The 16,110-nt window shown below is 36.8% G+C and overlaps 1 protein-coding gene across 1 annotated transcript in view; it reads right to left on the reverse strand.

Annotated features, from left to right (window-relative positions):
- Nucleotides 1-16,110, reverse strand: part of VPS13D (vacuolar protein sorting 13 homolog D) — a 111,052-nt gene that overhangs the window by 29,631 nt on the left and 65,311 nt on the right. Inside the window, 3 exon segments of the mRNA XM_042794934.1 lie at nucleotides 12,148-12,315; nucleotides 12,617-12,751; nucleotides 15,233-15,381. Of these exon segments, the coding sequence (XP_042650868.1) occupies nucleotides 12,148-12,315; nucleotides 12,617-12,751; nucleotides 15,233-15,381 (452 nt within the window).

Consider the following 16,110-nt stretch of genomic DNA (forward strand, 5'->3'; position numbering starts at 1 on the left):
TGGACAACCAGCCAACAAGAATTAACCAACTTATTAATATTCATCAAAATTGGTAAGCTCTCCTTACAGCTTTGGGGTTTTTTCTTTCTTTTTCATTTTCTTTTCCCCTCTGCCAAAATTTGCCAGCTTCACTATACCAGCTTTCCCAGTAAATACAATCCAGTCTATCCTAAGATCTTCCTTCCACTGTGAAGCAGAATCTGATACCCTAACAGTCAATAACAATTCTGTTTTAGCCTATAGAAAGAATTTTAATCTAACAGTAATTATTCTCTTAGTAAGGAAAAAAACCAGAAAATAATCACATGCATGCAAGTTTAAAAGTCACAGTGTCCATTAACTGTAAAGCCAAAGTTAAATGGTGACCTTTTTGTGTTATTTAGAAAATAATACTGAATTACAGCTGTAAATAGAACAATTTAAGGATTCTAATGTATCAAATGTATCATGAAATGTTTCCATTTTTCCCTGACTCAAGTGACAAAATCTAAACTCAATACACATTAATTACAAAACATGAACTTCATGCTGAATTACTTTTTGACACGCTTCCTCCTCCCTCCTTCCTGGGTACTGTTTGTTTTCTGGCCTCATTAAACAAAGACTGAAGCCAAACTTTTGTAGCCATCTGTACCATTTGTACCTAAAACAACAGGTTATCTCAATGAACACACGGGAATAAGTCCCTTCTGAACAATTTCCAGCTGGGGACCACTGCAGCACTTTTCCTGCTCTGAGGTACAGAACATAATGGGATCAAGTTTGCCAATTAGAGGTAAAACGCCAGTGAAGATAAAACAACTGTGACATTTCACAGGCGTTAGCAAGTCATGTTAAGGTCTGCTAGGCAAGTGAGCAACTCACCCTTTTCTGCTGTGAAGTTTAGACTCTTATTTGCAATAAAGATTCGGTAGTGTCAGCATTATCCTGATTCATCAGCTGAACTAGAGCTGTGTCATCTCTCACACCACCCAATATAGGTAATACCATGTGAGTGAAGTAACTGCTGAGTATCAGAAATTTTTAACTGTCCTTTCCTGTGCACCTCAAATACTTGCCCTGAAATGGTTTCTGAAACCTATTTCAACAAACAGGATCGTATCTACCCATATAAAAAAGAAAATTAAAGATTTCTAATGTTAAACACCAACCAACCAACTGCACAACACCTTATGCCTAATCTGTGTAGATTATAATTGCTGTATTAAGAAAAAGTTACTCAGCAGTGCCAAGTCACTTCAGGATCATACACTTGAGTAAGCACTGGAAATTTAAGCAGTTTAAATACAGTTTAAACTTTGAAGGGAGATTTGAACAAGTTAAAGCACAAAAGCAGACTTGCCTTTTTCGCCCCAAATGTCTTGCTTTTAGATGCCTCCTTTGAGAAGTGCAATATTAGATATTAGGACTTGGGGAAGGGCAGTGATGGTGGCTTATTGAGCTGTTAACCCAGTCATGCAGAAAATAGTCTCCAGATAAACAAAGGTGACAACAAAAGTGAGATCCACCCTTGTCTTCCTTAGCTTTTGTTAATAAGGTGTGACCTGATAACTTCAAAGCCTACTTAAGACGATGTAAATGCCAACATAAGGAAATACAACAGTCAGTGGAACAAACATGAAACTAATCAAGGGACTTCTAAAAACCAGTCCCCCTCCTTCTCTATTCTAATTTTCATAATGAGCTCTTTATCTACTTGCTGATGAAAAAAAGAAATTAGTAACTTCGTCTTTTATCTCCACATTTTTTTCCCATTTCAGGTATCCTTTTCCTTGAAACAGGATTGCAACATGATACATCACTATCAGCTAAGATAAGTTACTTGCTTCCTAACCAAAGGGCACAGAAGTATTTCTGGATGAAGCCAGTCTACACAGTAAGTACCTGCAAGAAGGCAGGTATTTTATTTGTCAACTTGGCATCTCCAAACAAAGCTAAGCAGGGTTCTCCAGACTGCTAACTACAAGTTCTGTCATTCCAGGTACTAAAAATATTTCAATTTATCATTAATATGTAATGCTTTGCCTTATCCATTCTGCCTGGACAGAAGAAGGAGACCCTCTCCAAACAGCTCCACTCATCTGAGCATTTGTCCACCTGCTTTCACAGACAGCCTCTTTCTCCTTTGACGCTCTTTGTCCACAAACAGCTGGCGCTTCCTGCATTTCCCCTCTACAGAGGGACACTGACCTCTTCTTCCAGGTCTACATTCTAAAGACACTTGACTCCTGGTTTTCATCCCACACTGATTCATATATCATGTGAAGCTACCAACTGGTAATATACTGCAAGCAAAAAATATGACCCACTGCACTTCATTAACTTAATAACTTAACCACTTAAACTATGTGGTTTATCATAAACTGATTCTCCTGAAGAGGGTGAAATACGACAACTTTCACATTTCCCTCCAAATTTCATGACATTTTGCTACTGTGAACACTATCTTTGGAAGAACACACAAACCACTCTCAGCACTTCATGACAATTGAAAATGTTATTACACTCTCACAAGCCTGGGGCACACTGGCCTTAGCCTTCTCCTCTGCAGACTCAAGTAAACAGATGATTCATCATTTCTTGTCTTACGTTTACATGGTGTCACCAATCAACTAACTACCATGATCTGCAAAAGCATCTGAAACAGTATCTGTACAAGAAACTAACCTACTCATGTTTGGGGTTTTTTGGGGGTGAGTGTGTTTGTTTTTCTTTTTTAAAGGTCCAATAATTAAGGAAGTTTTGACACAAAAACTTGATCACTGGCTACATATCCTTTGCTGTTTCAAGCAATAGTAGAAAAACACCCATAGACAGTGTTTGTCAATCAAAGCTGATGCCAAACAATAAGACTTATGAGGCACAAGAACAATTCAAAGCAAATGAAAACTAATTCTAGTCTTTGTACTTCATGTTCCCTCTAAGCCAGAAGCATGAAGCACTCAGCATGGAAATAAGGTTTAAGTAATCTTTTAAAGTCTTTTTAAGCTCTTGGCACTGCCCGGTTCTCTAAGGACATCCCAAAAGGATAAATACACAATTATGACTTCAGTCCAAACATTCCATTGTAATTCTAGCATCAGAGAATGGTACATTTACAAATATTATTGACTGAGAATGTAGAACATTCCAAGATGGAATTTTAAGGGAGAAAGTGATGAAATAAATATAGGTCAGTTATAACTTCTGTAAGAACTCACAATGAACTGCATTTAAATTAGAAATCACAGGGTTTACTCAGTTCTCATCTTTGCTTTGCGGAACTCATTTAAAAAGTTCATTTTTGAACTCCAACTCTTGTCCCAAACCACCACATTTCAAAAAAACGTTTAACACCACACACTGATGATGTTCATACTTTTATCTCCAATAATAAAAGCTGTTTCTCAGAGACCAAAGCACAGATTTAAGTATGTTATTTCAGCAAGGTAGAAAAAGAGTATTTAAAATGTATTTAAGTTAGAAAGTTCAATGTAAACTGTGAATTACGTCATCTTCAGTTCTCACAGACACTCTTACATTTTCCAAAACACAAAAATCCCTAGTCATGATGATTAAAAGTCATTCCACAATTTTAACAGCAACTCCCCTAAATATAATTATCTGTCTGTGTGAAAGAGAAGAGCTGCTTATTGCGGGAAACAAAGGCAATATAGGTAAAGAAAGGATAGTTATTATCAGATTTCTGAATGTGATTTCTGTTAAATACAGTCTTCCTTACAGCCCTAAGCAGGAACACTGGTTTTGGAAGTTTGTTTTCCTCCCCTTTGCTACCTTGACATTTACCTTCTTTCTCACGTACTACCAACAGAAGCAACAGTCATCGCAACACAGATGGCTTTGGAAGGAACAAACATCTCAAATCAGCGCACACTGTGAACCTAACAGTAAAACCCAAATAAAAATATATACAGTAAACATTAGCTGAAAAATACTGACACCTCCCTGACCCAAAATATATACTCTTATATATTACAAAATGTTTTATACAGAACTTTAGTTTCACAAGTTTTTTAAAAAATAATGTCTTTTTACCATGAAATGATGATCTGTTTCTTTACATATGACAATACATTTAAAATGTCAACACATATTTTATATTTATTTAAAACCATTACCTTAACATAAAACATAGCTATGAATTATATAAACTCAAGTAGATTGATAGCATTAGAAACTAGAGGCTACTTCTGAGTTGCGTTTTTGTTTTGGTTTGTTTTTTTTTAAAACCACATCCACTCTCTTCCCTGCTGAACAGAAATTTTGGAAGTACTGTTCAGCCAAGGGATTAAATACAACAGACTATGTCTAAATGTTTAACACGTATCTGTAAGTTTAATACCTTGTGGTTACTTGCCTTCTAGCATGTCATTAAAAATCACCTTTATTCCCTACATCTCTCCAACCTGTTACAGGTATTTTAGAGGAAGCCAATTTTTCTGCTGAATTCTGACAGTAAAATACAACAGCTCAAAATTAAGCATTTATTTCACTATATGGAGGCAAAATTCTTCACAGTAGACATGTTATAGGTTAAGGAGGCAGATATATGTTGGTAGCACTTGTGGTTAAAAAAGTTTTAGAGCAGTTAGCCATCCTCAGATCTCGATGTTTTTCTTTTGAAAGTGTAAAAAGAAAGAAGACATGCAGTATTCTTGGATATACATAATGACTAGGTGCAGTGGGACAGAAAGCTGTCTAGTAAATTCTTCAGCCTGAGTTCCCTTGATTTTTATTGCAAGGTTGATATTTAATACAGTTCTGCAACTTAGCAGAAACGTAACTTTTTGAGCAGCTTTTATACTAAACAAAACATGCATTCACTACATACTTATTTTTACAAACTGGACATCAGTAAGCAGACAGACAAACACAGCTTCCTCCTTTCACATCACTGTGGTCAACTGTGCATTATACTGCAACTAAAAAGTGAACTGCTTCAAGTATTTGAAAAAATAGCAGGTATGTGTTTGTCAGATCTAAAAGGTCTGGCTACCTGAAGTCGTTCCACAAAATACTTTTACCATGACTTCTGTCAGTCTCTTAAGATGCTCAGATATTTAAGCAGGGAAGTTTGTGAATTCAGTTAAGACTTTTATACTTTCCTTCACACTTTAATACATACCCAGGTCAACTGTTAAATACAATCCTAAACAGAAAAGATGGCTCAGGCTGATCCCAAAATGCGTTTATAACCAAGTCAAACTGTGCAGAGAGAAACGTGTAATAATGGAACTATAAATAGAACTGACACACTCTTGATTTAGAAAGTACTCAATCAGCAAAATGCTATAATCAGCTTCTCATTTTAAGAGAGACATAAACTTTGACCCTCTCTAAATTACTGACAACCAAGAGGAGGCAACGGCTTCTCCCAGTGAACAGACATACGTTTCTTGAGATTCTGTGCAGCATTCTCCGTCCCTATTTATGTCATATAACCGAAGTAAAAGAGCTTTAATTAGCTCACATCCCATCGTTAACTAAGCTTCCTAATGCATCCTGACAACGGCATGTTGGCTGGGCAATGTGTGAAGCCCCCTGATGTGCTGCCATGCCCGATTAGCTGGGGGTCCCGGGGGAGCCCCCGCCGGTTTTATCCCCCCAGATGCCGGAGGAGCCGGGCAGCTTCCCTCAAGGACCTCCTGGGAAGCTGCACCAGCAGGTGCCCCTTGGCAATAGTTTTGTGTTACAGGGTTGAATGAGTGATCCCTGCAGGAACTGCCGGCTGTTTTCACAGACACAGAAGGCAGTCAAAAGTCCACAGCATGAACTTGGAATGACCCCAATTGCAGAGTCACTGGCGGGTTCATCTGGAGGACAACTGCGCTTTATTAAACAACTAATACTCTTAACAGATAATTCCCCTCCCCCCCATGTTAACTCTTACAAAGCTTTATGGTCTTCCTGTTTGTTTATTTTTTGGGAATGGAATTATTTGCCCTCGTCCACCCCCCTCCTTGAAAACCCCTCTACATACTGAAAATCTGAGAAAAAACCTGACCAGATCTAGGCCAGTTCCTTGAGTTAATGCCTAACAACAATGTATCCAGAAGGTGGGCAGTTTAAGTTTGCTTTTTAATATCGTCTTTATCAACTCTGTTGATTTTTATTTTCACAGGGCATTTCCTTCCAGCAATACACTCCAGCAGCCAGTCTCTTTCCAGCCAGTTTAATTTTCTGCCATGGTCACCTATGGCCATGCCTGGGATCTGAAAGAACCTCCTATTTGAAAACCCAAAGGTTTTATTAGATTTCTGAAGGAAACCTAATGCAAACATGTTAATTCGGCCTGCCATCGTGTGTGCAGTCTAAATAGTGAACAATTCTGAGGAACACCACATTCAGGCCTGTTGAACTGATGCCAATCATCTATTGTTACAGCTTTGGAAGGTACCTTGGCCATCTCCCATGCACATAAAAACGTTGTTTCCCCTCCTTGGGGATACACAGCCAAGGAATTTCAAGCTTAAATCTGTACTATTTAACATATTCTACACAACTATATAACTTTATGTATACAGTAGAGAGGTGCAGTTAGCCTTTTGTCAAGACTAAAGTAATTAATTTCAAACCCACACCCCATTTTTTCCTCCTTTAGATGCTAATGGTGATATATGTGCCTGTTTTCATGACGTGCTAACAATTCAAAACCTGTAGATTAAGATACAATTTCATTTAAACTCTATGATAAATGTTTACTTCTAATTTCACAGTTTATGATTCGGCAGTATTTTGCATAGCAAATTTTAAATTCTCCTTTTTTCACTTAATTCCCCAATGAGTCAGCAAAACAGGAACATTGTTATTTTATTTTGTATGCCCATTGCTCCACTTAAAAATACACTGTAGTCAAAGCATGTTTACAAACACTTTGTATAAGAAGCTCTGTAAAAGAAAGGCTGAATTTAACCTGAATTGTGAAGAAAACCTTCAACCAGGATGTTGACCACACACGTTTTATCCCATGGTACAAATGAAAAACAGGAAGAACAAAACAATACTTCAAACTTCTCAAAGACGATCTTTTACCCCCAAACCTCTTTCAAAGATACTGATTACAGACACCAGATGTTCTGCACACAAAAAGTGACACTTTCCATGGCTTCTGATTGTCACTAATTGGCCATAAAACTTGCTGTCTTTTAAAGCTGCCAGGGAATGGGGAAATGGCCTCAGCAGTAATGCTCCTCCCAGCACTGAAAATTTCTGCCTGGGAATTTCAAATTACTTTCCATCTCATAATCTGCACCTTTTCATACGGATTCTCACTGCTCAGCACTTGAACCTGCACATGAACTGCTAATCTTTGAGTGAAATGCAAGTTAAACTGAAGATGATCTGCAGTGCCACCTGGATGCATTACCTGAACAAGCTGCAGTAGCCCCTACACAATACTGGGGAAGACATAAGGAGAAAAAATCTTAAGATTACACTGAAGAAAACACAGGGAAAGCTACATTTGACCAGAACTGTATAAATCAATTATTGGAATACAAAAAACTATTTATGGCCATTGCTGCTAAATCCCACAACTCCAATACCTAGACTACACTTGTAAAGGATGACAGCTTTCCCGAAGTAAAACCCAAATTCAAATCGGTAAAGTTGCCCATAAAGATGACATGTATTCCAGCCTTCTTCATTTTCATCCAGTATGAGACTGCCAGTAATCATATACATTCTGATGTTAACAGTTAAACAGAAGAGTAGGGAGTCAAAAGAAAATTATGAAAATAAAGAATGGTAGGAAACTCAGAACCCAAATGCCACCATGATCTTCCACACTATCAGCTGACTATTTTGTTTAATACTCTCCTGAGGAAAACACCACCGTGTATGTCTTTCTCAGGCTTCATTTACAAAGGCTTTTGTCAGAAGTTCCCTGTCACCAAGATGGGATTTTTTTTTCAGCTACTTGAATTGTGTTTTGAGCTAATATTCCTATAACTACTGAACCACTGTGTATCCAAAGATGCAAAATTGCCAGTTGTTCTTGCTTCTGAATGGTATCAAATAAGAGTAGTTGGTTACATAAACTAAAACTTTAAACAAAAGGGAACCATCACCTTTGACCGCTTCAGAAACATTTCTGTCTGTTCCTGGGTAGAACCTGCTTAAATTGTACATACTTTCTGTGCTCTGCTATATCCACTTCTCATTTATTGCCAGTTTTGTTAGGGTTAACATTCATACAAGTCAAACACTTGTTCGTGATTTGTTTTTAAATAATCCCTTTATTACTTCCTCTTCATTTTCCATTCAGTTATCTTTATTTTTCTGCCACTGCCATCCACTTGAGATTCTGCTTTGATTTATCTTACAAGAAAGGTTAAAACTCTTATTTCTCTTCCTGTTGCTTTCATGCTCCTTTTCTACAAATGCCTTCTTGTCCAACTCTCACCTGGAGCAATATTTGTATCCTTACTAGTCTTACATTTTTTTTACCTGGTTCCAAGACTCTACCTCTTTTCCTATCTCTGTTAAGCATTTAAACACCTCTGCCAACACTCTGAACAGAAGTTCATTTGTGCCTCTTCCTTAGCTGTAAAAGAAAACAAACACCCACCATACGACTTGTTGCAACTCCTCTATACCCAAGTTTTGGCATCTCACTTGCCTGCTCCCAAGCCTGAGGAAGCCTGCCTTTCAGAACTCTGCAAGCTTCCACAAAAACCTAACAAGGAAATGCAACTGTGGCTAATGGTTTACCTTTCTTTAAGAAGACTAATTAAATTTCTCACTGGAAACTCCAAAGTTCAATATGAAAATTAAGCTCTTTCCAGAAGTTCATTAGATTAATTTTTAGGGGGAGGAAAGGAGGGACACACCAATTATTTCCATCCAATATGTATTATTACCCAGAAACTAAACCTAGCTGCAGAGTTATCAGAACTACATTACTACGTGCTCATAATTCATAACAGATAATATAATTCCTTGTAAGGGTTGAAAGAATCAGAGTATTGACAAGCTGATTAATGGTTTCTATCCTTTACTACCAGGAATTTCATTATGTCAGCACAACACCTATTTGCCAGTAATAGATACAACCACCTTAATTTTCCATTTGGAGAACACAAGCTACAGAATATTTTTGTTCAGATGCTAAATCAGTGTTCAATATTAATTTCTAATTGAAACACCTCTGAAACAGGAATAATTTAGGATTTAGTACTATCATGCCTAACGGGGGAAATAAAAAAAAAGTGTGGATGCCAAGAATGCAAGACGTTTCTACGCATATGGCAACTATAGAAGTCTCCATTCAGAGGGAATGAAATTCCCTCAGGTGTCTATATTTAGGATCAAAGAACTTTTTAAAATACAGAACTTGGAGTCTCCAAGGGATAAAAACTACAAAACTGTCTGTAGTGAACTTTATTTAACCTAAGGTTTTGTGCCAACTTAAATACACTGCAGCTCTCCATTTGAAAGAAGGCATTACCCACTGCGTGTTCTGAAATGCATGGAAAAGCCATTACACAGAACTATAAAATAGAACAGCAGTAAAATGACAAAACCAGATACAACTCAAATAGCTTACTTTTCAATTCAGTCAAGCAGTGTTACTTTTAAAGTAATGATTATACTATTAAAGTTTGTTTATCTATCTACTCACACCTTAAAAGCTAACTCATCTTAAAATCTAGGAGAGATTTTTATTCAAGACACTTCAAAAGTCAGGTACTCAAAACAAGCAAAATGCCCGTCAGTTTCTGTGCAGAACACAGGCTCACCTAGCTTTGGCTGGCATTAGCTCCCAGCTCCACAGAATATAGCTGCAAAGATGAGGACCTCTATGGCATAGCGGAATCAGGTGAAAATTTATGCAGTGAAAATATACTTTAAAATACTTTCCCCACAGAGAGCACCAATAGCAAGATGAAAATGATCTATTGTTTCAGTCATGTTTTTCTTGAATAATTGGATTTTTTTTTCTCCACTTTTTTTTTCTTTGCCAAAGCTTCACATATCCTAGACAGGATCATAAGGCATATATATGGTAGAGTAGAAAGGAGTTAAATACTAAGTTTTATGCTATACCGTGTACATAACATGTCACAAATTGTACTTGAAATGTCATTTTTTTACCATATGGACATTCCTGGCTTAGTTTTCTAGCAGATTTAGATGCCTAAAGCAGTGCAACATCTAGGGAATTCATCCTGGCTATATGAGCCTTTTTTTACTCTTATCTTCTATGTAGCAGAATTAAGATCCATCCTTTGGAAGGAGGATTAATCAAGGAGTTCCATAATGTACCATTAAGCCTTCCTAAAGGACATAATTCTCTTCTTTTTCTGAAAGGACAAATACATAGTCCATATAAAAGGTTTTTAAAAGCAAACTGCATTGCAGACCTCAGATATATCAGGGAGAAAGAAAAAATACCTGGGAAGACAGATAAATAGTGCATGGGGTGATTTTCAAAGGTATAAATGGGAAGCAGGCACTCAGCTCCTGTTGAATTTTGAAAGGAGCTCAGCATCCAACTGCCCTTCTGTCTTTGAAAATCTTCCTTCACAAAACCTTACAAATGACTCCAAAGTTCAAAGAATGACCTTGCCCTTGTGGGAAATGTAGGAAGGCTCGTGCCTTTTAAAGAAAGATTTATGAGACTGTTGCTGCAGATGTGACTGCAATGAGGAAACAACACTTTATAGAAAGGAAACTCTAAAGAAACATACTCTATTGGGTGGAGTGGATGGGTCACAAGAGACTAGAACCACAAGTACAAAGTATGGACAAAAATACTCATTTGCACAGATGGATACTGCCTTACAGAAGCTCAGTAAATCTTCTACCAGATTGGTTGGACAAGCTTGTATTTGCAGTGCTGATAATCACAGCATCACCTGGTATGGGACTAAGACAGGAATAACAACAACACAGTATTTTGTTTGAATTCCTTGAAATTGTCCAAAATGGGCTAATCCTGGCAATGAGGTAATTATGATAGAGAAGGTGTATGTCATGTCTCCTCATGGTTCAACTACCTGGGTTAGATATTCTCACAGCTATGCAACTAGTGATGGAGTGGGGATCTGTATGGCAGTTTAACTAGGTTTGATAATGTTAGTCTTGAGCTATCTGTAATTATGCAAACTCTACATTTCAACTTTCTGATCTCTTGAATTACCTTTCCCACTAATGCGGAGGAAGAAGTAGAATTCCTTGTGTACAAATAAATTCAATAGGTTGTGAAAGGATGAACCATGATAATACACATGTACAAACTTACCAGTTTGGAAAATGAAAACAATAGGAAGTAAAGAATTTTCACAAAAACAAATTTTAACAACACATCCTTATGTGAAGAAAGCATTATGCCAGTTCTACCCATGATCACAAAGCTTCTTTACAGTACATGTTGACACACCATGTATGTAACGAAAAATATTTCATGAACATGTATTTGTTCCGTATCAAGCACAGTATCAACCATGATCAAAACTACTTATTTTTGTCTGCTGACTCAGATCGTACATCTCTCAGGCACTAAAGATAGTTATTTTCATCGGGTAACACTGACATAATTGAATTCTCTCAGTCGTTATCAAGAAGGACAAAAGAACATTCACCATGCAGAGACTTTGGAATTAAACTAAAGATAAATGCCTAGCAATCTAGGAATTCCTTAGTTTGTTGCTAAGTGGCACAGAAAAAAAACCCCAAAACTCAAGTATTAGCATAATAATGGATGTTCACATCAGCTTAATCACTTTCCAAAGTTAACAACTCTTGTTATGCTAAATAACCCCTTAAATACTCCGAATTCCTATAATGCTCTCTCTATATATCTATTATATACATAATATAACTTTGGTCGTTTGCACACAGGAGATGACGCCACACTTGAGAAACATTTTAGGTCTCGATTTGGTTAACTGCTGCATTAAATCTGTAAAATATATGTGTATCAGTAATAAGGCCTTGAGTGGTTTCATTGACTCCTGCAGGGTTTCTGGTATCCTTGATTTGTATATATAAAGCTTTTTAAAAAAAACATCTACACTTCAAACAAGTTTTACAGAAGAAACAGGACTTAAAGCAATTTAAAGATGGCCAATAATTCTATTTGACTTGTTTCCTGACTATTTTTTTGCTTATTGTTTTAGCAAAATTTAACATCACAATTATTACCTTTGCAGCAGAGTTTGATACTCCATGCGTGACATTTCTAATAAGACCACCAACATTTCCGTATTTTATAAGTCCAGTAACACCTTCCGAAACATCATTCAATAGACCCATAGGGTTGCCAAGGAAATCCACCGAACCTAGAATCCTTGCTGCCTGACTAAGCAGCTCCTGTAAAATCAACAGGAAGAATGAAATATCACTTACAGATCATGTTAACACCAGCAAGGTTGATTAAAGAAAAAAAAAAAAAGTCCCACCTGCAAAGAAAGGATATACAAAACCAGATTCTTTTACTGAAGAAATTAACAGTTTTACGGAAGAAGTGAACACACAAATACCAGCAAGATCAACAAAGCAGCAATACAGGACTAACACTTAAGTGAATAGTCAAGAGTTCCCGCACCCTCCATAGAGAACTCAATCAAGAGAAGTTCAGCATTTGTCACAATGAAATCTGTACGACCCTTACCTCTTGAAAGTGTTTCAGAATGTCATTCATGATAAATTCCTGAGTTTCATATGGATGGACCCTAGTGAAAGGATCCAGGTTAATCACAGCATCTTCAAATCGGATTAGAGGAAATCCCAATGTACTTTTCAATGCCTAATTAAATAAAAGATATTGCTACTTTAATTTTTATCTCTACTTCTCATTCACAGCACCCAAATTAATTAATCTTTAAACGGGTAACAAACCAAAATTATCTGAAGCTGCTAAAGTAGTTCACCAGTGCCATGTAGACACTTTGATGCAGAGGGCAATACCTCCATAAACCTTCTATTTGTGAGCAATGATTAGGACAGCATTTCTTCAATAACTAGATAGACATTAAGCGCTCTTTGTGATGCAATCTGTTTCCTATACTTGATAGGAATATTTCAAAACAAAACGCGTTTAAGATTCCATGCTTAACAATTCACTATAGCTGCTCTGATGTTCAATCAAACCAAACCCTAAATGAATTTCCTTGATATGCAGTGAATACAAAACTGGTTATTTTCCACCCTGCTGAATTTCTGTAAATGGATTAAGTGTCAGGATGAGCTGGAATAACATACATAATTTCCTGCAAGCCAGAGGCTCATTTCTTAACATTATGTGGTGTACTGAAATTCTTTAAACCAGCTTTTCCAATTATTTTCAAGGAAGAAAACTAAGACAGTAATTAGCCCACAGGCCATCTGTAATCTGTACTATCTATACATAAAAAAACGTATTTAAGGTGGACAAGTTATACATCTATATATACGCACACATAAATAAAATCATTTTGGAAAAAATAACAAGAAAACTAATCTTTTAAGAAAGGAAGAGATCCCCTCTACTTCAGGTCTTGATAATGGCATCTGCACCGTCACCAATATCAGAAAAACTGAAGAAGGCAAGAAGCCTGATAGTTGTGTTATATCTTTCTACTTTAATCACTAAAGCATGCTTGTAGTAATATGAGTTTTTCTGCCATCTGCAGGCAATTAAGGTAAATTACAAGTCTGATTTAAGTTTGCAAGTAAGAAAGGACCTATTTATTTTTTCAGTAAATGGATGACTAACTAGAGTAGTCCTCATTATTCACTTGGGTAGGAAGTAATTTCCTGTTTAACTATCAGATATTATATAAGGCAACTTTGTTAATACTGGTACCTAATAAAAATAATCTGTCTACACCAAATTACCACACAGCAATGTTCAAGCCAGAAACATTAGAGGCAGTTAGAAAAACTTCTACAAAGGCTCTACTGTGATTATTCTCTCCCTCCTACCCTGAACTCTGCTGTACTACAAAACTGAATGGAACTCTTTCTGTGCAAGTTAATATACAGAATACAGTCAGTGACTGTTATCATTAAGGGGGGAAAAAAATGTATACACCAAGTTTTCTCTTGGGAACAATGATGGCGGCTGCCAAGACATACCCATGTGCAATCATATACCAAAGGTGACTGGAAATCCAAACAGAACAGTGGATGTTACTAGTTTCTTAAAGGCACTCCCCACTAACACTTCTATCTCTCTAAATTTGAGATAATACAATGATAAGCATTTTTGTGGTGAAGCTAAAATGCAAGCACATTCAAGAAACTGCTGATGTTGTTGAACGGTAAGGAATATTACAGCTAACTACTGAATTGTCCTCCTTTGCACAAGGATTTGGGAAAAGCAATACAACGGCAGGACTGATGATCATCTGGATCATCTTGGTAGGACTCCATGATATACATTAATTCCACCAAACTTCTTTAAAAGCTTGCACATCTTCATGTCCATAAGATCAAGGACACAAAAAAGTCTGGTCAGTGCCTCAATTTTGTTTTTTGAACACAGAAATTGAATAGGCAGCAGCTCAGTTCCTCCACAGTGGGGAGGTCTTTTTTTTGTGGTTTGGTTGGTTGGTTGGTTTTGTTTCAACACCCCTACACCTTGGAGAAAATTAGTTCTATTAGCTCAGAGGGAACTGAAATATTGCTGACTGTTACCACCTTATTATATCCAGAAGGTCCCAACACATAAATTGGGAATACTGGATGAGATTATCTTCTTGTTATAATTTCGAATCCCTGGTTCACGTGAACAACTGTGACAGAGCATTTATTACCACGTGAAAAGGACTAGATTTTCCACCTAAGCCCATACTCAATCTGAATTCACTTCAATACTGAATCAGATTGCACAGTGCTCATGCAAGCCCTCCAGTTCCAATGAGATGACTTTTTTTTTAGATGAAAACACTCAGAGTTGTCCTGTATTTCTGTTCCCTAAGTTGAGCATCTTCTTATTTTTCTTCAGCCTCACCTCAGCCCTCCCATATGATAGTCATTCCCTTTAAGTTCTTTACCACTAATGTAACTAAGATCCTTTGTAAAGTAGTGAGTTACTAGGTGAAGTTGGCTGTGCTTAACCTGAAAGTACATAAATGAAAGAGTATTACAGAAGAGACTGGAAAACATGCAAATTAAACTTCTATTATTTGTAACTTAAATAATGGAAGAGTAAATGGAAATTAATAGTAGTAAGTTAAAGCTTCTGTTCCCTCTTCCTCCTCCAACAGAATCTCTTGGAAGCATACTGGGGAATGCACTGCTGTACCTTGAGATCCAAAGGTAGCTTGTTGGAAGTGAAGACACTCAACTTTATTTGAGGCACACTAATTTTCAGATTTTCAAAGTAGTACCGCTTTTGTCCTCCACCTTGTTCAACAACCTTTTCATGGAGGTTTTCATCATACTTTTCAACCTCTGCATACAGACAAAACACAGGAATCAGAATAGATTATATAGAAATAAATATGGGGTATGAATGCATACTCTGTAAAGAGTTAATAGTTTCTCTGTACAAATAAAAAGTATGTGTGACTGCTGGTGTAGCCAGCAAAATTACTCATGCCTCGTGACATGAAGTTGACCTCTGAGGTTGAAGAACTTTTTTTTCAGATCTGCCTACATCTCTGCAACCTGAATACATTTGTAGCTAGATTAAAAAAAAAAAAAGTCAGAGTGCACAGTTTAAGTTATTTGAGCTTTTAATCTCACTTCTAATTCATCTTTGTCAATATATAGAAACAAGGAGATATAAACATAATTATGCAATGTTGGCTGCGATGTAGTCATGGTCTTACAGTATGTTTTCCTCTCTCTACTTTCTCTATACTGCCTTACACTCGTAACTATCAATAGCAAAGCAAAGCTGACAACAAACAAAGCAAGCAAAGCTGACAATTTTTCCAATTATCACTACAGAATGGGCAAAATGCTTATGTGGAAGACATTCAATAAATCCATTTACATACAGATTGACCCAAATTTGGTTGACACCTACAGGTTCAGATGTTATTTGTAAGAGCATCTTGGTGGTGTGAGAAGGCTAGGGGAAAGATGAAAGATGACAAAGTCTTATGAACTTGGGTTGAGTAATTAAACATGTGGAATGTAAATGGCAAAATCATTGTTGTCTGAATCTTGGATGAC

Source organism: Tyto alba, unplaced genomic scaffold (assembly GCF_018691265.1).
Source record: "Tyto alba isolate M040663 unplaced genomic scaffold, T.alba_DEE_v4.0 Super-Scaffold_20000042, whole genome shotgun sequence".
Lineage (NCBI taxonomy): Eukaryota > Metazoa > Chordata > Aves > Strigiformes > Tytonidae > Tyto > Tyto alba.